The 24,935-nt window shown below is 42.2% G+C and overlaps 1 protein-coding gene across 1 annotated transcript in view; it reads right to left on the bottom strand.

The window, feature by feature from the left end:
* The window catches only part of srcin1 (SRC kinase signaling inhibitor 1), a 40,616-nt gene extending 16,076 nt beyond the window's left edge, over positions 1-24,540 (bottom strand). The window contains exons 1-9 of the mRNA XM_022739643.1: positions 24,202-24,540; positions 18,723-18,749; positions 10,836-11,031; positions 9,233-9,528; positions 6,679-7,500; positions 6,073-6,158; positions 5,513-5,640; positions 3,443-3,466; positions 2,574-2,752 (exon numbers count right to left, since the gene is read on the bottom strand). Coding sequence (XP_022595364.1) covers positions 2,574-2,752; positions 3,443-3,466; positions 5,513-5,640; positions 6,073-6,158; positions 6,679-7,500; positions 9,233-9,528; positions 10,836-11,031; positions 18,723-18,749; positions 24,202-24,525 — 2,082 coding nt within the window. The 5' untranslated portion in view covers positions 24,526-24,540. The remainder of the gene's footprint in view (positions 1-2,573; positions 2,753-3,442; positions 3,467-5,512; positions 5,641-6,072; positions 6,159-6,678; positions 7,501-9,232; positions 9,529-10,835; positions 11,032-18,722; positions 18,750-24,201) is intronic.
* Positions 24,541-24,935: the final 395 nt, after the last annotated feature.

The following is a 24,935-nucleotide window of genomic DNA, read 5'->3' as shown; positions in this document are numbered from 1 at the left end:
AATGGAATAAATGAAGACCTCATCTCGACATTTTTCTGAACCCTTCCTTGTGGCATTTAATCTGATTCTGCATCCATCGTCACGTCCTGTATCTCTGTAGAATACCACGCAATGTGAACTGAGCTCTTATCTTTCCATTTCATCATTAATCCTCAAAAGGTACAATGCCCTCAATGTGTCATGTAGTACAGCTATGTGAACCTGCAGGTGTTATTTACAGTGTGTACAGTATTGAAGTGAAGATCAAATAAACATCAAAGCCGCTGTTCCTTCATACATGCGTGTTGAAAAACTGGATAGTATATGTCCTACATCATAAAAATGACTGCATGTAGAAATATTGTACAGAAATTTAGGTGTTAGTTACAGCTTTGGGTCAATCTGTGGACCTCTGCACCAAAAGCAAACTACATATAAAGCCCATAATGTGGTCTTACATTGTGTAGGTCATCTGCTTTACACAGACAGAGACTGCAGATGGGTTAACAGTGAGAAGAATCATTCTTATTCCTGCACATTTTTCAAACTAATAAAGATGATGCATTTTGAAGCACTGAAAATGAGAAACGGTGTCCTGGTAACTCTGGATAATCCACTGAACACTTTTCACAGAGACTACTTCTTTGGTAGGAAGGAGTTAATGACAACTGTTCGCAAGTCTGTGGATTATACAGAGTAATCAGGACATTGTTTCTGGAAAGACATGTTGCTTTGTACTTCTTTCAATGCTTTGAACACCGAGGCAGAAATCTAAGGAAAGCAGATTAGCTCAGAATTTGTCTCCTTCTGCCTGCTGTTTGATGTTCTACACTTCCTTTAATATAGTGTTAAATCGCCAGCTGCAATCGAGCTGCAAATAGCAGCCAGTGTTTTTATGCACCTGCAGACTGACTGTGTTCTTCAGTTGAAAATAACTGTATGGAAAAAGAATATGCAGGATGACTGTAGATGCGGGGTGTTCTTACTTCTATTATGGCCTGCTGCTCATATTATGGCATTTCACTTTGAATTGACATCTGCCTTTTTGATTGTATGAACCTGAGGAAAAACATGTTTTCTCTGCTACTGGCATAATGGATCATGGGATATGAGAGGAGCTGAAGTGTCTATGAAAATAATATGCAACTGAGTATTTGGACAATTACACACTTTTTGTTATTCGGGTTCTAATTTGAGTGGGTTTATGTCAATATAGAAATAACATATATATATTATTATATCATATTTAATATTTTGTGTTAAATCCTTTGCAGTCATTAACTGCCTGAAGTCTTTGACCCATGGACTTCAGCAGGCGCTCTGTATCCTCCCTGGCGATGCTCTCCCAGGCTTTCACTGCAGCCATCTTCAACTTTTGCTTGTTGTGGGGTCTCAAGTCTGGTCTTCAGCAACTGGACTGCAGAGATCAGGTGACTGACTCGGCCCGTCAAAGATAGTCCACCTCTTCACCCTGAGAAGCACTTTGGTTGCTTTGGACCTGTGTTTAGGATTGCTGTTCTGATGAATGATGAAATGTCATCCATTGAGTTTTGAAGCACGTGGCTGAATCAGAGCACACACAACGCTCCTGTGTACCTCTGCATTCATCCTGCTGCTTCCCTTCAGCCATAAGAGAACCACCACTATGTTTGACAGATGAGGTGGTAGGGTTGGGTCATGAGCTGTTCTTTTTTTTCCTCCACACTCTATTCTTTTCATCACTCTTGATAGAGATTGATTTTTGTTTCATCAGTTCAAAGAACTTTATTTCAGGACTCAACCCGTTTCTTTCTCTATGTTTTGCAAACTGCAACCTGGCCTTTCTGCTTTTGAGCCTTACCAGGGGTTTGCACCTTGTGACGGATCCTCGGAGGTTATGATCATGAAGTCGTTGACAAGGAAACCTGGAAAGCATTCTTGACTTGCTGCGCAATCATAATGCGTTTGTTGTTCACAATGCAAATAATTTTCTGGTCATCCATAAGACTTGTGCTCCATGGTTGACCATTATTATTGTCTCCACTTGCATGGTGACCTCTTTATTCCTCATAGTGACAGACAGCTACCCAAGGAACATTTAGTGGCCAAGTGTCCAATTACTTTTGAACCCTTGCAATTTGGGCACTTTCAACTGTGCGTGAGACAAAAGGGCTATATTTCACACACAGTTCTCTCTCTCAGAGCCTGAAGAACAAAAAAATGCATAATACTTAAGGTGTGAACTGTAGATTTCCTTACATTTCAACTGCAGAAACAGGCGTCTACTAGTACTCTAGCTGCCAGGAAAGCGTTCAGATATACTCACCAAGGAATACAAAACAGCTGTCAGCATGACCTCCATGTTCACAAACATCAATTGCTGTTTGCACCAGCATTTATAAATGCTAGCTGGCAATTAAAAACTATATTAAAAGAGGTTTAAAACATTGAATGGCAGGGAAAAGGAGACAAATTTTGAACAAGAGAAATATTTCCAAACCTGGGCAAATAAAACTAAAACTATCTATATTATCTGATTCCACTAACGGTTAATCATCATTTGTTTTGTTTTTTTCTCTGAAAGAAACATTTAAATGTCAATGGATGGTATATACCTGTATCTTGCGCAGCTGGGTGAGCTGTTTGCGCAGGTCGGTGGCATTTTGCTGCAGGCCGTGCAGGTGGAGCTGCATCTGCAAGCGGCCGACGCTGTTCACCTGGTTTATGTTAGAAGGTGGTGGTGGTATGCATATATATATATATATAGTATATCTATGAGGTGCTCCGATCTGGTCTGTAATGATATAAGTGAGGAGGATCTAGTATAAGTGGGGGGTCTGGGGGTGGGGGCGGGGAGGTTATTGCGAAACAAAGTGGTTAGTTTACTGGGCTGTGCTCCAGTGAGATTTGCAGTAACCCAGCTTGACACACAGTACAAACAGTAACACACAGTATACAGGCTCAAAGAAATGTACACACACAGAAAATCTGGGCGCACACACTTGAACTAATAGAGTGTGTGAATGCAACAAAAGCACCATATTCACAAAACTCTAATAGCCCACTGGGAGAAACGTGAGCTCATGCCATTAGTATCATATATAGAAGTGCAATTAGTCTATTCAATAGTCACACACGGGGGGATAACCATGCTCTTATCTTAACAGAAGGCTTTGTGAGTATGGCTATTGACTCCCCAGCTTTTCTCACTCACATATGCCTCTTCAACATACACACTCTCATATGCTCATAAAGTGCCTGGTCTGTGACAAAACAACCCCAAAAACCAAGCAGAGATTCAAACAGCAGAGACAGAGACAGGACGAGGAAAGGTCCGCTCTCCGTGAAACCAACCAGGAGGAAAACGTGAGGATAAGACCCCGGCAGCTACCCAGAAACGCCACACACCCATACAGAGGGCCGATAGCCATGAGAGAGGTCTGATAGGAGAAATAAAAGGGAGGAAAGAGTAGGAGATGGCAACTACCTTTCTGCTTCAGCCGTCCAGCTGGAATATAGAAAGAGTGAGCCAGTTACCGAGAAATTAATGAGAGAGTGAGAGAGAGACAGCAAGGGAGAGGAAAAGCTTAAAAGTTCATATTTACAGAATGATGATCCTGGAGAGCATTTTTATTTACTACAGCAGAGAAAATTACTCCGGTGATGGCTTGGTCTTTTGGCAGTGGAACTATTAGTGAGGAAGCTTCAAAGATAACTGTGTCCTTGCAGCGGCCCCATGAAGGTCTGGCCACAGAGAAGGTATGTTTGTGCCAAAAGTGCACCACAAAGTTATACCATAATGAACAGGGTAAAAAAAAGAAGAGGAAAACAGAAACAGGGATGCGAGGAATAAGAGAAAAGAAAAGAAGTTAAAGGGTTTCATTCAATATATTTTGATAATAGATGTTGAAATATGATTCCTGTCAGTATTTAAGAATTCTATACTGAAAAATATTAGTTTTGTAAGTTAAATATTTTATAAATAAATAAGTAATAAATAATCTTTTTGACAATTTATTTTGAAAAAAAAAATACACTTAAACATAAAAGTCAATCTCCCTGCATCCAGTAAAGTACAGCATCTCGCCGTTTTTTGTATTTGTGCTTAATAAAGCTAAAACCTTCTCCACACTGGACAAGTTAAGATTAAATTAATGCTGATTTTCTCATCTGGCTTGGCAGGATAATACTCAAGTGTCTTTCCCTGCACTGAATTGCACTGTTCTTTTGAAGGTTTGCAATTGCCTCCATCTTCAACCATTCTATAAAGTGGATTTGAGCATGCCATCATTCTTGTTGTCTGTTTTTTCAAATGGCGAATGAATCATTTGGAATGAAACTCTTCAACTTAAATAGAGAAAGACATAGTGAAAGAGAAACAGATAAAAGAGAATGAGAGATGAATAAAGTAGAAATCTCAGTGAGAGCTTAAGGGTGCTTTCACACTCAAGCCATTTGGTTTGGTTAAAACAAACTCTTGTGTGCATTTGCCTGTGTGCTTTTATTTGTTTGGGCTGGTGTGAAAGCTGTTAATCAAACTGTATTGTGTATTTTGACAGTCCATTAAGTCCATTCAAAAGTACATGATAAAGAGAACCCACCAGAGCTGCAACTATTTATCAATTAATCATTCAAGTGACAGAAAATTAGTCAGTGACTATTTTGATAAAGGAATAATAATTTTTGTGATTTTTCTGAGCAAAAAAAATGCCAAACATGTTTCTGTTCCAGCTTCTCCACTGTGAAGATCTGATGCTCTGTCATGCATGAATATATATTTACTTGTTTGAAAGGGACAGTGCTCATTAATCAACTAAAATTAGAATAATTTTGATGATATCATTGTATTTTTGGGATTTGGTCTGCTGGTCAGACTCTGACAAAATATCTGAACACCTTGTGGCTTGGGGAAATTGTAACATCCATTTTTCCCAATTTTCTTACATTTCATCAAGAAAATCATCAATTAATGATGAAAATGATTGTTCGTTACAGTCCCACAGTGATCCCTCCACTTATATTGCGGTACAAGTCAATTTCATTATTCATAACATGCAGTCAATATACAGTCTAATAATACTAGTAATGCCAATAGTCATTTATTCCTTTGTTTGTTTTCAGTGAAACCAGAAAACATGAATATACACAGTCAGTGTGATCAAGAACTGGATCAGAAGTAAAAAGGAATCTTGTTTTTCCCTTTGTCTGGACCAAATGAACTGAACTACAAGTGTGAAAGGAACCTTAACCACCTCAACAACTCTCAACTAAATCAAGAAGGTCATAGAGACAACAGCTTCCTGGCCTGATCACATGTTGTTCTCATTCCCATTGTGACAGCACTGTCAGATTTAGTCTTAAACCAGGAGATCACCATTTCACATGCGTAGTTCATTATCCTTTGTAAATTCCAGTTCATTATTATCAGGAAAAAGAAACTGTAAAAGAAACTCTAGACAGCGCAGGGGTTACCACGGCAGCGGTTCTGTTAGTAACAAGTAGACTAGTGAGTAACGATACGGTACACAGGTCACCATTACGCTGCTGTACTCACTTCCAGTGGCGGAGCCGTCACTGTTGGTTTCGGTCTTCTCGCTGGAAGAGAAAGGTAATGGCCGTGAGAACTCCGTCCCTTGGTCCGGAGGGCAGCCCGCCATCATGCAGAGACGCAGCAGGCCGCATCTGAGGATCAACGGCCACAGGGCAAGGCAATTACAGTGCTAACGCTAACAGCACTACTACTGGACACTATCAGACTGATTACATTAACAAGTTATTGTCTTGTTAATGAGCCCCTATTGTTTCCATGAGGGTGAAGTGACATGATAACAATGTTCAGTGTTCAATGTAAATGACCTCAAAATCTAAACCCATTTTACAGGTCTGTCTGTATCAGTGCATAAATCAATAGTACTGTGTCTTAGAGCTAATGTTTAGTGCTCTGTACTTGTGCTGTGCTCACACAAAGTAATGCACCACTTCACTTCTATGGAACTGATAATGGCTGTGATAATAGCCTGCTGCTGCTCCTGTCAATAATGCTGCTTATGTGTCTGAGCTGAAGCTGTATCTGTGAGTTTTAGTGGGTTAATGGGGGATAATGGAGAGTCTTACGTGCTGTCACTGTCTGGTGCTCTGGTCAGCACACTCTGGACCAGGCCAGTCAGGCTGGCTATCTGCTTCTCCATGGCCTCCATACGCTCCAGGCGATGATCCCTAGGAAAGTAAAAGCTACAATTGTGTAACAAAACACTTAAAGCACTCATGAATAGGTAATTGAAAAAATTTGGATTAGATGCAATTGGGTACATAATAGCTTTTGCATTTTGCAATGCATTAGTTTAAGCAGTTAAGCTTTTTAAAGCACCTTAAAACCTCAGAATAAAGTATCTTCTTCAAAAACTACTAAATAAGCAACAATCGAAGTTGAAGTTGGAAAAAATATTATCAGATATAAAGCAATAGTAAAACTCAGTTCATTTTCTTTGCGTGATTTGATATGATTGATTTACAGTGACAGTCACAGCCCATTAACCAGCAAGAAGAACACAGACAAAACACAAATACAGAACGATCAGTAATGTTTTCAGTTTTAGAAGACAGTATAGCGTTCATGTAGAACTCTGTTGGTCAGAGGCTGATTTAGAAAAAAAAGGATTTTCAGGACCTTCGTCAAACAGCACAACATACGTTAATGAAACTCAGCACACAGACTGGTACTGACCTGCTAGTGTCAGAGTCTTGTCCAGACAATGAAGAACCAAAACCAGGTGTGGCCCTGCCGCCCTCCCCAGGCCCGGCTGTCAGACACAGGGGCTCTGAACCGGAGCTGGGCCTCGACTTTGGGCTTTCCACAAACACGGAGGACGAGTCCTTGCGAAACGTCTGCCTGACGGGTGAGGCTCTGCTGGGTGAGCTAGAATACGAGTCCCTGTCCCTCAGCTGCATGTCAGGAATTTTCTGTGGGGATGAGGGCGGCATGCGAAAACCCATGCCCAGAGTGGCTGAGGAGTATGTGTCAGAGTAGAGTGAGCCTCCAGGCTTGTAGAGGGAGTCCTCCAGATCGCCCTGAAGAGCAGCGGCCGAGTAGGTGCTAAGGGATCGCACAGAGCCACGGCGGTACAGGCCACTGGAAACAGGGAAGCTAAAGGGGTCCCCAATGGCAGCTAAAGACTGGGTGGAAGCAATGCTGAGGCGGCCCTCGTGCATCAAGCTGTAGGGATCTGCATACAGCCCCTCGTTCTTCATTAATGCCATGTTTTTCGCAGACACTTCTTCATCAGGCTTGACATCACGGCGCTCTAGGATGGCGCTGGGTGAAGGAGACAGGCCTGCATTGGCAGCGTGGCTGGCTGGGGGATGGTGAGGGTGTCGGGGCTGTTCATGCTGGGGATGGGACCCGGAGAAGGAGGGAGGGCGGCCCCCGCTGTAGGAGAGGCGTGAACGGGAGGGAGAGCCAGAAGACCCTGAGGCCGTAGAGGAGGGGAGGGTGTTGAGGCGGCGAGTTGGAGAGGAGTCGCGAGAGGAGTACACCATCTCCCTCTGAAATGAACAAGCAGGGCTGGAAGTTACCATGGAGATTTGTACATGACAGTGCTGTTTTTGCAACGTGTCAGGACAGGCTATCACAATCTGCAGATGCCAATAGAAGATGATAAAGTTCTCAAAAGAGCAATTAATTGCAGAATTTAGTGTATAAAAATGTTAGAGTTTTAAAATGAAAGATAATGGACTGTGTGGGCCAAAATGGAAACATTTCAAGAGGTCAATATCCAATATCCATTTATTCTTTCCAGTAGTGATAGGATACAAGAGTCAAAGGTGGCGAATATATTTATATGCACCATTTTCAACTTAGCTTTTATTTTTCTCTACCTGCCTTCTTTTGTAAAGCATCATAACGTCATTAAACACGTCCAGATGCTCTTGTCAACCCTCCTCTGCCTCGCTTTTCCTCCTGTGGATTTACACCTGCTGCGGTTTTGCTTATTTCTGGAGCTTTCAAAAAGCCAAACACTGTTTTCCCTTGTCACAGAACTACTTTTGTTACTTAACTCATCCCTGTTTTTCGTCTCTTTTTTTTCTGTTTGTTTCGCAGCATTCAAACTAACCTTGTCATGCGGCACTATGTAATACACAGAAAATATTGGAGCGCGACAAAAGAATTTGTTCTGCTGAGCCTTTATGCCCAGGGACAAATTCATAAACATATATTCACGGCTATATGAGATGGTGTGGTTTGCACAAACTGTATGGACACAGTGTAAGCAAGCAGCAAAATATATAAAACACAGATCGAACCTTGACTTGCTTTAGAAGACAGAACCCCCCCCCCCCCACACACACACACACACACACACACGCACACACACGCACACACAACATGCACAGGAGTACATGAATGGCAAGATGCTTGTTAAGATGCAGCCTGCGTTTAGTCTCGAACAGTTATAAAGAAGATATATCTTCTTGAACTGTGGATCTCACATTTACTGTGAAAGATGATGGGTAACTTTGATGATTCTCTGTGTTGCTCAATAAAAGTGTCACTTAAAATCTTGCCTGTAGGATTTCCTGGTATCAAACTCAGTTTGAGGGCGTATTAAAAAAGATGTGCTTCTGCAGTTTAAGGGTGTCGGTCAGCTCTCACTTTACTTTTGCCTTTGTACACACAGGCACAAAACATGCATGTGAGTGTGCACAAACACACACACACACAAAACATACAGCACAGTACATGCACACCACAATATAGACAGGCATAATTGTCGTTTTTCACTCCCTGTTTGCATCGTTAATAGCAGTATTGTGTGAATAATACAGATGGTAAGCAGGGTTTTGTATAAAATAATTAAAAAAAAAAAAAAAAGGTTTCCCTCAGGCTTCCTTGATCTTCACTGAAGCAGAAATAGCTTCGGTTGTTAAAATATGCTCATTTCACAGAGGAACATTGTTCTCTGGTGTCTGCACAGCAACAGATGGCCTACTTGAAGATAAGAAAATCCATTTCCAGGAGGAATACCTGTTAAATTACTAGCCCACATGCACTGCAACAGCCTGTCAAAGTTACCATTGAATTACAAAAAAACACTATTACCTTGCCAAAGAAACGCACTGCTCCTCTTTTTGTAGAGGTACATTATTATAGCAGTTCTCACTGACGACTCAGTTGTCAAACATCAGACTTGCAGGAGATCAGACAGCATTTTTTGCTCTAAAATACCCCGGATTGGCCTCTTCACCTCCCCACTCCCCCCAGCTCCTTTCTCCTCACCCTCAGGTCTCCATTAGCCAGGTGTGCAGCAGCAGGATAAGAAGCATAGATGGGCTCTTTGCGGTAAATCTTGATGATGCTGCGGTCCTGGATGTCCCGCACATCCTCCAGCTCGTAGAAGACGTTACGTGCCTCATCCTTGATCAAGATGGCTGTGTTGGGTGACTTCAGCATACCCGCTGTCAACTTCTGAGGGAACATGTGGACGATGAGGGCGTGCAGCGTGTCCAGGCTGCTCAGCTCGTGGGTGATGTGCACCCGGCGTGTCTCATCCCCGTACTGCAGGAACAGCACGCCTAAATAAGGGCGATAGAGAAGAGATAGCTGAGCCAGAAGGTAATGGCTTTAGTGGATAGAGAAAACAACTAGAAAAGTAATTCTGTCTAATCTTGTGGAGTGTTTTGCCATTTTCAAGCTACAGTGTTGTTAATTATGTTCCAAATGTTCTGCCTCTTGGTATACGAGTTCTAGATAATGATTTTTACTATAAGATCTCAGCATGAACAATCAGTGACAGTGTAAACATCATTTCTCTCTTTTTGAATGTGGGAACAGGCCTGTGGGAGCTGTCTGAGAGAATTCACAACTAGAGTGCGAAGATTTATCTTCAAGTTAGGTCGAACTTTTAGTACTACTTTTCAAGTAAAACTTACTTCCTACCAATAATTAAATAGAAATAGAGAATATTAGACTACCCCAAAATAGCCACACTTCACAGAAAACTTTGCTGCAACCCCTTGATTTTGTAGGAAAAGACGAGTCTGATGCCTGACTAACCTGAATATTCATCTTCATACACCGTGGGACAAACAAAAAGAACAAACAAAGCAAAGAAAGACCAGTGATTAAAAATCAAGCAAAATTAAGTGAGATACTGCAGACGAATCAGGGAGAGAAGAAAACAAAGACAGTGGTTAGTATAGAGACATGGAGTGGAAAGATTGACAGCGCTGCTGTTCTGTTCATCAGTCACTGCCACTTTAGTTTTACAGCCACTTTTTTTTTTCTCAGCGTGGCTGATATAACACCACACCTTGGTCTTTATGAGTTTGAACCAGCCTCACACTAATCCTCTCTATACTCCCAAAGTCCTTTTGTAGTAAACCTGTTCTTGACTCTGTAGTTTACTCATGCAGTTGCATATAAACATATCCTCGGTACAGGTGTGCAATGTTACAGTCAAATAAACAGTCACTAAATTACCTGAGCAAAATATTATGATTTAATAATTCTGTACTAAATGTTGTAAAATATACTTATTAAGCTCATACACCTGCACAGAATTAATGAAAAAAACATTTGCTCATGCATTCTGGCTGAATAAATTGCAAACATATTGTCTATAGTGACAAGATGAATTTTTCTAAGTGTAAAGTCATGACTGACTGCTCTCAAGTTCTCTGCAACAGAGCAATTAGACTAAACTAAAACTGTAACAGTAAATGAAGTGAGAGGATAAGAATCCTTCCCTTTCTGTGTAAGCACACAGAAAGGGAAGGGTTCACATCACCAGTTATATTAAGTAAACAGACAGCCGCAAATTCTCCTCATGTCCAACCAGCGTGTTGTGACAGAACCTGCCAGAGGTGCTTCAAATGTTAACCTGGAGATCGTAGCTTATTCTGGCTGGCAGAGCGGGACAGCGGCAGGCTCTGGCGGAAGCGGTTCATCCGGTTGAACCCCAGGGGGATGTCGGCTTCTGACATGGTCTCCAAGGATTCAGCAGAGGCAAAGGAGAGCTTGGCGGCCTGGTCGGCAAGCCCAGACTGGGTAGACTGGGAATGCCGTGGACTGCGGCTCTGCAGGGGGAGAAGACACATGGAGAAACAAAATCATCTAGTGAGAGGTTAAATCGAGGCGGAAAGAATGGATTGGACGTGGCCAATGGAGTAACACCAACCGGAAAAGAGACAGTGAACACACAATGAGACTCCACACAATGAACCACATAACAAGATTAACGAGACCTTGACAATGGTTTAGCTACTAGTCATTCATTGAGAATTACCAGCGTCACAGTATCTGACATCAGTTGAATGCTGCAGCAGAAAAACACAATAAAGTTGTGCTGAAATGGCCCAGCACTCCAGGGCATCAGCCTCCATGAATCACCTACAGTGGGTGAGGAGTAAAATTAAGCCGGAAACTGCGCTCCAGCTTAGCATAAGTTATGTCATGTTTACTCAACTCTGCACACCTCCCACATGCCCTCATCCAAACTCTTGTCCCTGTGCAGCTACAAACTTTAAATGAATGCTTGTGGGATGGGAGGAGAAGCTCATGCAAATCCCGGGCTGTCACTGTGGGTTTATCCTGCTAGCCTATGCCCAGGCGTCTCTCAATGAAAGACTGTTAGTGCAGCTGGGGCTGAGCTCACTGAACTGGCTCCCTGATCCCCCACTGCTGTAGCGTCTCCTCCAGCTCAGAGGCTGCTGTAATGAGCTCCCAGAATGCTATCTTCTGATTGTTTGGATGGCAGCGGCAGACATATCCTTAGCCACAGTACAGTAGCGGTGCCTGTTTCCTCCTCCTTGCACCGTGAACAGTTTTTCCTCTTTTCAAGGATTTCTTCCTCTCCCTTCGTCTGCCTGAGTCAAACTGCAGCATGGCTCTACTGTGGGTTTCATTAATGTGGTATTTAATTAATGTGAGACTCTGACTGAAGCTACACAGAGGGCCATCTCTGCGCTCACAGCGGAGAGCTATTTGAATTCATTCATACACACACACAGCACTAAACAGAACCCATTTGTACATCCATTTGTGATTTTGTTAGCTGGGCAATAAGCCAGGAGGCCATGCTGCACAGTAAACTGGGGCTGCAACTAGAATCACTTTAATCACAGATAGTTTTTCAATTAATTAATCATTTAATCCATAAAATGACAATAAACAAGCAAACAAATTTCCATCAAAATATCTGAGAAACCAAGTAGGAATCCTTAAATTGTTCATGTCTGACCAACAGTTCAAAAGTCAACGGTATTCAGTTTAAAATTATGTAAATCAAAGAAACGTAGCAGATCAAACTCAAACTGGAAAATGCTCTACATTTTTAGCTATGCTAGCAGCATGGCTGTATGGATGGTAACGTAACTACTTGATGGACAGCCGTGAAATTTTGTATAGACACTCATCTTTCAATTTGTTCAATACTGTGGTTTATGAGCAAAAGTACTGGAAAAAATCTAAATATATTCCCATTAGCCTCTTCTGTATTTTGTGTTCAGTGCTAACTTGGTGCTAAAAACAAGCAACAAGACGGTGAACATGGTAAACATTACACCTACTTAACATGAACATGTTAGCATTTAGCTCAAAGCACCGCTATGCCTAAATACAGCCTCACAGAGCTGCTTGCATGGCTGTAGACTCTTTAGCTTGCTGCTAGAAAGATGTATTAGTCAATTAATCATGTAACTCATCTATCAATGAGATAAATGATTGTTGCTGATTAAACATTGGTAAATCAATTAAATAATTCATTGTTGCAGCAGTACAGTACAGTACAGTACATTAACTACACTACAGTACATGGGACTATCATTGAGAATTTGCTCTTTAAATCGTGTGTTTATGAGGCTAGTTACAAACCCCCATCAGGTCTGAGAACTGGAAAAATCCTTTTTGTAGTGTACTCTCCCTCTGTCACTATCATACATAATTCAGTCACACACACCCACACACAGAATGATAGTGGTGGTGTCCAGTGATAGTGGTGGCAGACAGTGTCTGAGCACGCAGAGGGATGGTGATTCTGACAGATAACACCCACCATGTTTTCTAATAGGGTAATTTATCTAAACTGTGACCACACTGAACAACAATAACACCGTCAACAGCTCCGCAGAGGAGCAGCACATACTGCATTGTGTCATATTCTGGTGAACTACAGTGAGATATGAAAGACATTAGAGGCAAATTCAATGTGAACATGGTATAATAGACATATTTGGTAGGGTTGGTGTTCAGTACCATTTCATCTGATCTCTTTGAATTCCTTAGATTTTGTTATGTATTCACCAATTTCAGGTAGGGAATGTTATAAATGCAGTAACTTCATATGAAGCTACCATCAACGGTTGTTAGCTTAGCACTAAGACTGGAAACAGCTTGCCTGGCTCTGTCCAAAGGTAACGACCACACAATTTCTTGGCTCTGAGCAGTTGCCAGGCAACCAGCAGAGAATACAGGAAGTTACTGGTCCCCATCAAGAAATAGTCCAACACATAACCCACCATTAAACAGTGCATTGTTGTTTTTTTCACTTTTGCTTTTGTAAGGATTTAACATGCAATATATAAAGTGTAAATTAGTGAGCTTCAGAGGGGCTAGCAGGTGATTTTTGTTAGCATTAGATGGAGCCAGGCTAGCTGCTTTTTTGCTAAGCTAAGCTAACTGGTTATAGCTTCATATTTCAACATAAGAATGGTATCTATCTTCACAGCTAAGTCTCAGCCAAAAAGAAATAAGTGTATCTCCCAAAATGTCAAACTAACCTTTAATCTAAATCTCAGACCTAAACTCAAAATTTACTGTATAATTAGTAGAATTTCTCAATGCTAATAAAAAGGCAAGTGAAAAAAGTTTTGATATGGCATTTGTTAGAATCTGAGCTGAACAAGCAATCCTGGTATTTATCCAACTTGGAACAGGAACTGTATTGGAACCAGCTGTCTGAGCTCAACCCAATTACTCAGTAAGGGTAACAGACAAATTCATTTGGCATAGCAATGCAATAACAGCTTTCAGTTTGAATGGGAATGGCCACCATGTCTAAAACATCAAAGACAATTTTTCCTGAGAATATCTGTTCATTTTTCCCCCCCTGCACAGCTGAGAAGAGAAGAAAAACACTGAGCAACTCCACGTTTCAAAATCTTGAGTCATTCTACTGCTGCATGTGACAATTTTATCTCAAGGCTAAATAACCTAGTTGGAGCTTTCTATGAAAAGGAAAAGGGAATTGAGAATACGGTGCCGCTGCAGCTGCATGACTGAACTCACTTCTCACAATGTCTCACATTTAAAATTTCTGAAGCAGCTGAAAAAGGAAAAAAAAACCTGAGTAGGGAAAGTGACAGAGTAATGCTCTACTCTCTCAACAGCTACTATGATGAAATCCAAATATATGAATGTGGGTAATCTTACCACAGCTGCTGTTATATATGCTCTTAATCAGCTTGCCTTGTTACAACAGGCTTGTTACAACACTGACTTCCATATTGGTGGTTTATGTGATATGAAAACTGAAAAAAATCTCTCTGCAGTAATTTTGCATTGTAAATGTTATATGTGAATACACCATCTGGTCATGCATCTGGTCCTGCTAGACATGCCAATGTTATACATGATGGTGTCCACAGCCTCCTTTGAGATAAACTGGTTCTACCTCCTTCTTATTTTCCTCTACAATCCTCCCTCTTACACCTCCCTCCCTCCACCTCAACCTTTTCTTTTAGAGTAATCTAGACTTTTTCAACAGCACTCAATTACTGTCGAGAACTCTACAGTGTTATAAGGGCATGGCGCAAGTGAGGAACAAGGAGGGAACAGGGTGATCTTACACGCAACATAAGCGAATCGAATGGAAAGCGGTACACGGCAGCCTGACAACAGACCTTAGGCTACAAACTGCATTAAACTCAACGCAGCCTCCCACCATGTCTTTTCTTGTTTCGTGTTTTTTTACACACAAGCATGAGTACATTCACACACACACACACACACACCTACACACACACACACACACACAGACACACACACACACACACACAGACACACACACACACACACACAGACACACACACACACACACACAGAGTGTTTTAAGGTCAAGATAATGGGAGATTTTTGTATGTTTTTATTTTTTTATGTCTAGGAGAGGACAGTTCATCAAACTCCATCTGACACTTCACTGTTGCATTACTTAATGTGAAGACCTCTTAACCTTGCACAACTGCATGTGCTTTCAGTTTCACTTCAATACAAGCTGACCTTAAAAAAATGATTTGCTCTTCTTCTTCTTCTTCTACATAATATTTTGATGAAAAATGCAAAAGAAGTAACAGGAGAACCAGTTTTAAACATGCTGTAGTTAAACAGCATGGATGCTTTCTGGCCAATTAAATGGCCAGATTAAATTTATCTGAGAAATTTCTGACAGATTGCTTGTTTTACAGTTTGAAGGAGGGGTCACGACACCTGATTAATTGCCTTAACGACCAATGAGCTGGCTGTCAGATGATCGGATGGATTTCTGGCATTACATTTTGGTCAGCTGTCTCGCAGTTTGAACAGTTCTGCAGTTCGATTTCCCTCATGACTCATGTCACAAGATCCATCCAAGATCCATTACAGGCTGTAGTGAACTTGATTTAATATTATTTTACGTGTTGTGGCTAAAATTGTAGCCATGATATATAAACAGCATCAAACATATCTGCATCTTCCAGCCTTCCAGTCTTACTTTCTGTTTGTAGTGGAATTGCACCAAGTAATGCTGCCTTTCTCCCCTTTTGTCAGCATTGTTGAGGATGTGGTTGTCATGTCAGAATCAACTTTATTAGAACTGTCAAAACACTAGCCAGTCTGTTACTATCTAGGCTGGGGTTTAGTAATTGGTACTAAAAAAGTCCAGAGGTCAGCTCATGACATGATAGTTGCTGCGAGGCTCTTCTTTCTAACTGTCTCCCAGAGTGCATTATTCTGCTGGACTTGACTAAGACATCAGCAACAGACACGTCAAGCATAGCTTGATGTGTGAGAAATGACAGTGAAGTCTTTGGCTCCAGGGTATCAAATGGCGGTGTTAAATAGTTAAAATTGCAAACCTCACACCTTACCTGCATCTCTTCCAATCTTTTTCCTAGAGCTTTTCATTTCTCCTCCTAATTATATCTTTCTCTTCCTCAACAGCTTGCGTCTGTCTTTGCCTCCAGTTGTCTGTCTTCCTGTCCTCACTTTTTATCCCTCGTCACTCATTTGTCCTCTCCCACCACTCCCAAAGCTCGCTTCTGATTCTTGCTGAGCTGCTTTATGTCAACATATCTGCCTCTTTCTCTGTCTGGAGCGGCAGAGGCCAGAGCTGCATCAAGGTGTCTGCATTTGAGTATTCTGAGACATTTTCTCTCTCTATCCCTATCCTGGCTCTTTTTCCCCGCACACAAAAAAAGTCTACAGCTCTCATTTTCACAAAATGGAGAGAGAAAACAGCTCCCTGAATCAATCCATCTCACATCTGTTTGTCTCTGCTCGCTCTTCGCCCACTATCATTATTTCTCAGTCTTTTTCAACTCTCAGGCCAATCTTCAGCCTGGACATGCAATTCCTGAGTCCTGTCTCTTTATCATACCAGGAGTTATCAATGCATGGAACAAATTGCTTTGCCAAATTGCTGCGAATTGCATAGTCAAGACGAAGTTTGCTCAGAAGGAGTGGGAGCAAAATGGTGTCCTCTTTGGGAATGGAGATCATGGCTGGAATTGCTGCCATGTTTCTCTTCTGATAGATAGTAAAGTCTATAAAACAGTAGCCTCGAACATGTTGACAAGCTACATGTTCCAGATAATTTCCTTTAAGGTTTACAAACTGTCTGAATTTAATACATTACTGTCTGATAAGATCCTTGATGTGAATATTTTTTTCAGAGGTGTAAAACGAGTGTAGTGCAGTCCTCATGGTAGTCCTGTTCGGTGTTTATTTTCAGGAGGCAGGGGAATCCAGCGAGAGAGTTGAGCTTAGATTAGAGGTGGTGGGATGAGGGAGTAGGATGGGGCTTTCAGAAGCTTTACTGCGAAATGAAGAAAACTGAGCAGGATGAGGTGTCAACAACAGTGTGTGTGTTGAAAGCAAATGACTTTAGATCTGGAGCCACATGGAGCATTTTGGTTCTTTCACTCGACGTTTTATTACCACTGCAGCACCTTGTGGTGCCAATAAATAAATTGTAAGTCTTGCTGTGTGGTGATAAAGCTACCATACTTGATGTATTTTTTTGGCCGCTGCAAAGCAACAACAAGTGATTAACTGCAATTTACTCCACTAGGAAGTGCAAGGAACCAAATCATCAATAAAACATTATATTCTTTTAGAGCTGCAACAATTAGTAGATTAATCGATTATCAGAGAGTGAATCAACTATTTCGATAAGCGATTAACTGTTTCAGTGAATTTCAAAGCTATTTATAATCATCATTCTCTGTTTTGAGCTTCTAAAGCGAGAATATTTTCTCTCTATTTCTCTGTTTTATATCCTTGTAAACTGAGTGGCTGTGAGTTTTGGACTGTGTCAGACAAAATAAGACATTTGATTGCGTCCGCCTGCCTCTGAGAAATTATAATGAGCACTTTGACACTTTTTTGGACAAAATGATTAAAATAATCTGTAGATTAAACAATAATCATCATCATCATAAAAAAACTTTGATGGTTTGACAATCATTCTTCATATTCATGCCTACGTACTCATACTCACACTCACCTACATACTCATACTTGCAACGTTTTGCTACCCTCCTGCAGAGTTTCAAATCGTTTGGTTGTGTAATAGATTCATGTGACAGACGGGGCTCTAAATTCCATTTCATATCACTCTTGTTTGAGGTTAAAGTACTTGTGGGAGTGAGGGATAAATTGCTTAGCCTTCCCCTTGGGTCAGGGCATACAGCTATTGATATTCAGTAACATTTCCACCCTGTCCAAATGATACTGTGAGCAGGGATTCAGGGAAGACTACACCACAGATAAGCCCTGCGATCTTCCCTCTCACACATACACACATACACACATACACACATACACACACACACACACACATCAATATCAACTGTAACTTATTTAACCTGTCTCTGAGCTGCAGTGCCACAACAGAGTGATGCCCACTACAATGCATGGCCAGTTTACAAATAGGCTAAACTCTTTGAATTCCACATAAGTAATGTACACTTTCAATATGTCTTGATGCTGGCCTTCAACAGCATAGACGACCTATACTTCCTCTGTGCAACCTGTGGATAAAAGCCATTTAGCAGCCCAGCCATGGCTCGAGCATTTCTGCTAATGTCAAAGCATTATCTCAATAATGCCTCGGTGGCATGTCTGAAGTGTCTTCTTAATGTCTCAGTCAGTCTGAGTAATACTTCAGCAAGGTCATGTGACTCCTAGCCATTAATGCTAGCTGACTGAGGTATCATAAATCCTGAGAGAATCGTCTTCCGCAGATTAAATGGAGAAGTTTAAGCTGTCGCCACCCCTGACACCTCTGCCACCGCAACCCAACACACACTACAATCTCACACACGCACACACGATGCCCAAGGAGCCAAGAGTCGCCAAGTGAGCTGGGTGTTGCAGGAGCCAGACGACCAGGGAGATAGGCTAGTGATGCCTGAGGAGTCTGGCGTGATCCCACAGCACAAATGACACACGCACGCACACTAGACAGGAAGAATGACAAACACACAGGGACACTTAGACACGCAGCACTGACCTTAAAGCTCCAGTAGTTGGGCTGTTGCTGTGGAGTTTCATGAAGGACAAAGGAGGAAAAGGAGAGAGACATAAAGGGAAAAGTTAGATACTTAACAATGGCTTGTGTTTACTGATATAAAGAAGAAACTGGATGGGGCAGGAGATAGAGGCTGCACGCTTTGGAAGCAATAATCCAACGCATCCTCCACAAAAAGCGTTATCAGCTGCATTTTATAAATTGTTTTTGTGTGACACGTTCTTTTTCTGACAGGCTGTTTATGAAACTCATTAACATTGTTGACGGCGTCATCTAATGCAGCCATCTAAACAACAATCATTAAAGTGTGATTGGTGTTAATGCAGGGGGTGGTTGTGTTTTGCAGGCATCAGGTTACAAGGCACCTGTAACAAGACTGCACTGTTGGCTGCAGCTGGTGAAGGGGAGGAAATGAAAAGAGTGAAATCGAATCAAACAGCGGCCCACTCTGTTGTTGTGACGCTGGCCTCTCTCCCAGACTTCTCCGCCACAGGCAAGCAACAACCGCACTGTCTCCTCCTCGCTCTTCGCCTGTCTCTTTCGCTCTCCATCCACCTGCCGCGCTTTCACTCTGAACCTCGCCACCTCACCTGCTTATTTTATTTTCAGCAGCACATGGCTGGTACATCTCATCTGTCCATTTGCCCTTCCTGCTGCTCTGCCATGTATGAAAAGGTGCTCGCATGTTGGCAGTGGCCTCAGGAAGTCAGCTTTTCTATTAAAACGTAATTACCTTACAGTTAAAACCAGGTCAAGCCACTGATGGCCCAGAAATACCTCAAAATGACACGGAAAATTAAAAAAAGATTTGGCAGAGTTCATGAATTTTAATTCTAATCCAAACTCTTATTCTAGTTCTTATTCTTATCTGCAGGCAATTTTCTGTCCATTCAGCCTCGCTGCTACAGGACTCACATTACTCTCCAGGCGCAGGGATAAAAAAAAAAAAAAAAAAAAAAGCGACAGGCAAGTTTTGATTTATGATAGCAGGTGGTTTTTCATTATCAGGCTTCCATTTTAATACTGTCTCAACAAAAGCCAAGATTATTTCAGTAAACACAAGCATCAGGGGCAGCATCTTCACTGATTATTACCTTATTGTAATTTAATCTTTCACTTAATGTTCCCTCATTTGGCCCTGTTGCCATTCTTCCAGTCCTTCCATCTTTATGCTTTTCTCTCTTTCTTTCTTCCTTTTCTGTCTCTATTTTGGAACGACTTCTTGTTTGGTCTTGATCCAGTATGAGGTGTTCTACTTACAGTAATCCAAGGAAGTAATGTGTCCTGGCCAAGAAAAACATCTAGTCTAACACAGTGTAACATTAACAGGGCTGTGTCCCAGTTCCACACAATGCACAAATATATACTATACAACATGTGCTACTTGATAATTTAGATTTTACAGTTTTTTAGCAGTTAGTATGTAAGAAATCATTGTGTTTTATGGTTTTGGACAAATAGGAGAAGATGGAGGACTGATGTCAATCAAACTTTCCCAAAAACCCAATATACTAAATACTAACTGTACACAATATGTACCACCTTAAAAAAAAAAAATTCTGATTTGATGATGATGATCAAAAAGATTTCTTTTGCAAACATGTAGTAGTTGTTTTTCATTTCTACAGTTGTTCAGCTGCAGCTGTTTGACTATCACCAACTTTCAGCAGCTCCTATTGGCTGTTTTTTTCATTTAATTCTTAACTTTAAGAATAACAAAACAGAAACAAACAACACGCCAGAATTGCAAATTATTGTTCATGCATTCCCTGATATGTTATTTCTATCTCACGATATCCATGCAGGCTGGAACTCCCCAGACATTTTCACAGCCCAGGGATGTACAGTGAGTATGATTTTAAAGTTAAATGAACTGTATATTCCTCAAGAGCTCCCAATAAATCAACATACACTACTTAGCTGCAGCTGAGTCCATTTTTTTCAATCATTAATGATGGGACCCTGAATCTTCAGATGCGGAGATCCTAAATTCCTCCAGATAAAAACAGGAGACCAGATCATTAAACCACCTCCTAAAAAAGGAGGGGAGGTAGATTTATATTCTCTCAAAGTGATACTTTTAGCAAACAAACATTGAAGCCTGCTGGGTCTCATATGGCAGTTTTAGAACAAGCCAAAACAGCAAGTAAACAGTCTGGGTCGATTTGTTTCCTAATAATTATACTAAACAGAAAGAAATATTTCCTCCTTACGCTGAGGAGAATCCCTGTCTCCTAGCTAGTTGTTCTGTTTTTTTTTTAATGCTATACACACACACACACACACACACACACACACACACACACACACAGTATATATATATTTATTATCAGTGAAAACCACATATCTCCAAAGTCTGAAAGATTAAATGCTCAATAATGCATTAATAAAATAAAGAAGCACCTTTAAAAACCTTGTCTAATCTGGAAAATGCATTAATGCAAAAGCTTAAAACCAGGGTGTAGTCAGGACAGCGAGAGGTCTGAATCTATTAAACATCCACATGTGGTCAAAAAGCTGATTCTCAGTCAGACTCAGGGGGGAGAGGTCATGGGTAAAATGGGTCACTGTTAGGGATAAGATAATACAGGTTGGACCTGTACTGGCCTTGACCATCTCATCACGTGTCAGTCAGTCGTTCAGGGTACGCAGCCAGTGAAGCTTCGTCCTTGACAATCTGTTGAACTGACAGCGGCTCAGGGGCACCACTGGTGCATTGTAAATAATTGCTGTTCACTTGTTCAGACAACATTAATGATTTTATTTTTCCCACAAAGCTAAATGACTCTGAGGGCTTTAATGGTGCAGAAGTGATTTGTGGTCTTGTGTGTCTGTCTCTGCCTGTGTTTCTTTGTTTGTTGCTTTAATGAGGCTTACTCACAGTTCTCAGGTAAAGTAAACACAGTCATTCTTCACCGCCTTGTGTTGTTTTAACCGTTGCTCTGCTGACAGCTGCAGATATACTGAACTTGGACTTTGAGATGCAAATACTGCTCTGGGAGGGTGTGAGAGCAAACTGGAGAGGGACTATTTCATTTCCCTATGACCGTTCTCCAGCCTGGCAATCATCACTGCAATCAATGCGTTTCTTCTGCACAGAAATTACATTCAAGATGCTGTTTTATACGAGTTATCACACTAATCCCTGACGACAGATGAAACTCTTGACTGAAGCTCTACTACTTAGCTCAAATGTGCATCTTGTCATTTATAACCTCCTGTTGAATTAAATATGCTGTGAGCCCCAAGGGGACAGAGTAACTGATGTATGTTTGAAATGTCAGATTAAACTTGGGGCTGAGGGGCTAAATGAATTCCTGCCTGCAAAGTAAAGACAACCCTGTGTAGATTTACACACACACAGGCGTGTATGTGCAGTCACTGGAGTTGGCCACAGAGCTCCAACATGAGGATGTAGCCTCGAAGAGTGGAGCACTGCATTACCTGACCTGCATGTAAAGCAGTCTGCACTCCCACCACCCCTCCTCCACCCCTTCTCTTTCTCATGTCGTCATCCTCTCTGTACCCCCCGCCCCCCTTCTCAATCATTCTTACTCTTTCCCCCTCAATCCTCCTCCGGTCCAGTTTAGTGTCTTAACGCTACCGCAGCCTTTTTCCTCTCTTTCTGTCTTTCTTTGTTTCTCTATTTTAAAAACACCCACACTAGTCTGCACAGTGCATTAACACTCACCCAGACAGATGCACAAAAGGCTCTGTGTACAGTTTACAGTATCGTCCACTCAGCCATCGTCTAGCCTGGGCTTCTGCCTTCTGAGCATATGCACACCGTCACCACAACAACCACAACAAACATAACAGGCGTGGAATCTAATCCCAGCTGGCACATCCTCATCCCACACACACACACACACACACACCACAATAGCCTCTGGCTTCCAGTTTCAAGCTTCCAGTCCCTTCTCACCTGCAGTGCACCTGTGCCTGTCCACCACTCCAGTCATCCCAGGCTGTCCGTCAGGTGCAGCGAATCCTCATCGCGTTTTTGCCAATCTCTCCCTCCCTCTGCTTCTCTTACCCTCCCTCCCTCTACCTCAGTCAATCTCCCTCTCTCTCCCCCTCTCTCCCTCCCTCTCTCTGTCTCTCTATCTCTCTCTCTCTCTCTGTGTCTCGCTCTCCAGTAGCACATGCGGCGGAAACTCTTTATTTAATTCATTACAACACCAGCCGATTAACTCCTTCGCAGATGGGTGCCTGGATCCTGCTGGTGCTGGCTAATTGAGCAGCGGGCTGCTTGACTGGCTGCTCTACTCCTCCCCAGCTCCTCCTCCCCCCTCCCTCCTTCCTTCCTTGCTGTCCACGCTTTGCATATCCACGAGATGACAAGGAATCCTGGGCTCTGCTGCTTCCTCCCGCGTGTTGTGAAAATGCCCCGTCACTTTAGGAAGGTCCACTCTTCCAGCTCCTGCTTACATCTTTTTTTTTTTTTTTTAACTCGTTGTTCCCCTTTCCTTCCTGTCTTCATTATTGTACAATTCCTCCCTCTCCACACAATCTGACCTTTGCAATGCGATATCCCTACTTGCCATATATGGGAGAGGTTGCCACGGCAACTACGGACTCCACTTGTCTTTCACACGCCCGCCCTCCCTCTCTCTCTCACTCGCTCTCTCTCTCTCTCTCCCTTTCATTCGCTCCCATCTCCCCATATGTGCTTTTCTGTCACGTCATTACACAGAATTTACTTTTTTTCTTTTTTTTTTTTTTTAATAATACACACACAGCAGCAGTGCTCACACAAAGGGAGAGCGTGTTTGTGTACAGTACAGTATGTCCAATACGTGCGTGTGTGTAGATACAAAAGAGTGAGAGAAAGGTGGGGAATAATAAAAGAGCAAAGGAAAAAAATTATCGCCAAGTGTTTCAAGAACTGCATTAGCGTGTGGTGTGTTCAGTAGGTTCTGTGTATGCAAGTGTTCCTGCCTTCTTCACATCTCAGCAGAGCCAGCTTTGCCCCTCTATATAAAGTTCTGCACAAAGAGAAGTTTGGCTGTGACAGTTTAATGACAACTTCTGCTAACACAAAGACCACCTGACAGCCTTGTCTCACACATTTACTCTCCCACAATTATCTCAATGAGCACAATGTGAATCATTGTGCTGCTTTCAGTCTGGATGTTATCTGACAAGAGACTTATTGTTGCCTAATGATACATATGACTCGATCTAGGTGATGGGACTTTCTGTGTCTACATGCAACACAGTTTTTCTGTTGATGCCACCACGTTAATTGCCAATAGAGAGAAGCAGTGTGAGCCAAATGAAGTGTAAAATCTCCAAAGGACAGTAAAGTGAAAAGAAAACCAGACCGATGACACGCATCCATTAATTAATAAACATTAACTTAACAATGACATTGGGATGTTTACTTCTAGCAGATATTGTAAGCAAACACTGTTGTGTTTCGGAGGGAGAAATCCTCACAGGGCTTTGAACCACATACCTGCTCACGTGCAGACCGCTCCGACGTGCCCCTCATGCTGGAATGGGAGGGTGAGGGCGATGGCGGGTTGTGGTGCGGGCTGTGGTGCGGATGCTGCAGCTGCTGCTGCTGCTGGTACTTGCTCTTCAGGTGGTCCATGAAGGCATCCCTCTTGCGTTCCATGTCAGCCTTATGCAGGTTGGTCAGAGCCTCCAGGCTCTGGGCGGCGCTGACAGTGTGGCGATGCTCCGACGTGTGCACCAGGCCCACATTGGAGAAGCGCCGAGCGCTGTTCCCCAGCGTCCGGTACTCCCTTGGATACTCCAAGTCATCTGTCGAGATCATGTGACTGCCACCACGCTCGGGATCTGAGTGATGAGGACAGAAGAGAAGAAGGGAGGATAAAGGAAAGGAAGGAAGGAAGGGAAGAAAGAAGGAAAGGGTAGAAAGTGTGCAAGGAGGAGGTGAACCAACACCCACACAAGCATGCAGAAAGAGTTCAGGGTGGAGACATACACACACACACACACCGAACAGGCACACAAAGGTGGAAACAAATGATGCAGAGAGGAGAGTGGGAAAAATTAAGGCACAGAGGGGACAGGAGAGAGAGAAAAGGGGAGAGAGAAAAAGAAAATGAGATGGGATGTTAGACTATTTGCCACCAGGACAGAGTGGTTCCCTGCAGAATTATTGATTTCAAGTTCTGAAGGGAAGAAAAATGAGAAAAGTAAAATGCTTCTGCAATAGATCAA

Source organism: Seriola dumerili, unplaced genomic scaffold (genome assembly GCF_002260705.1).
Source record: "Seriola dumerili isolate Sdu_G_001 unplaced genomic scaffold, Sdu_1.0 BDQW01000044.1, whole genome shotgun sequence".
Lineage (NCBI taxonomy): Eukaryota > Metazoa > Chordata > Actinopteri > Carangiformes > Carangidae > Seriola > Seriola dumerili.
The sequence above is the reverse complement of the archived record's forward strand: the minus strand, read 5'-3'. Positions and strand labels throughout refer to the sequence as shown.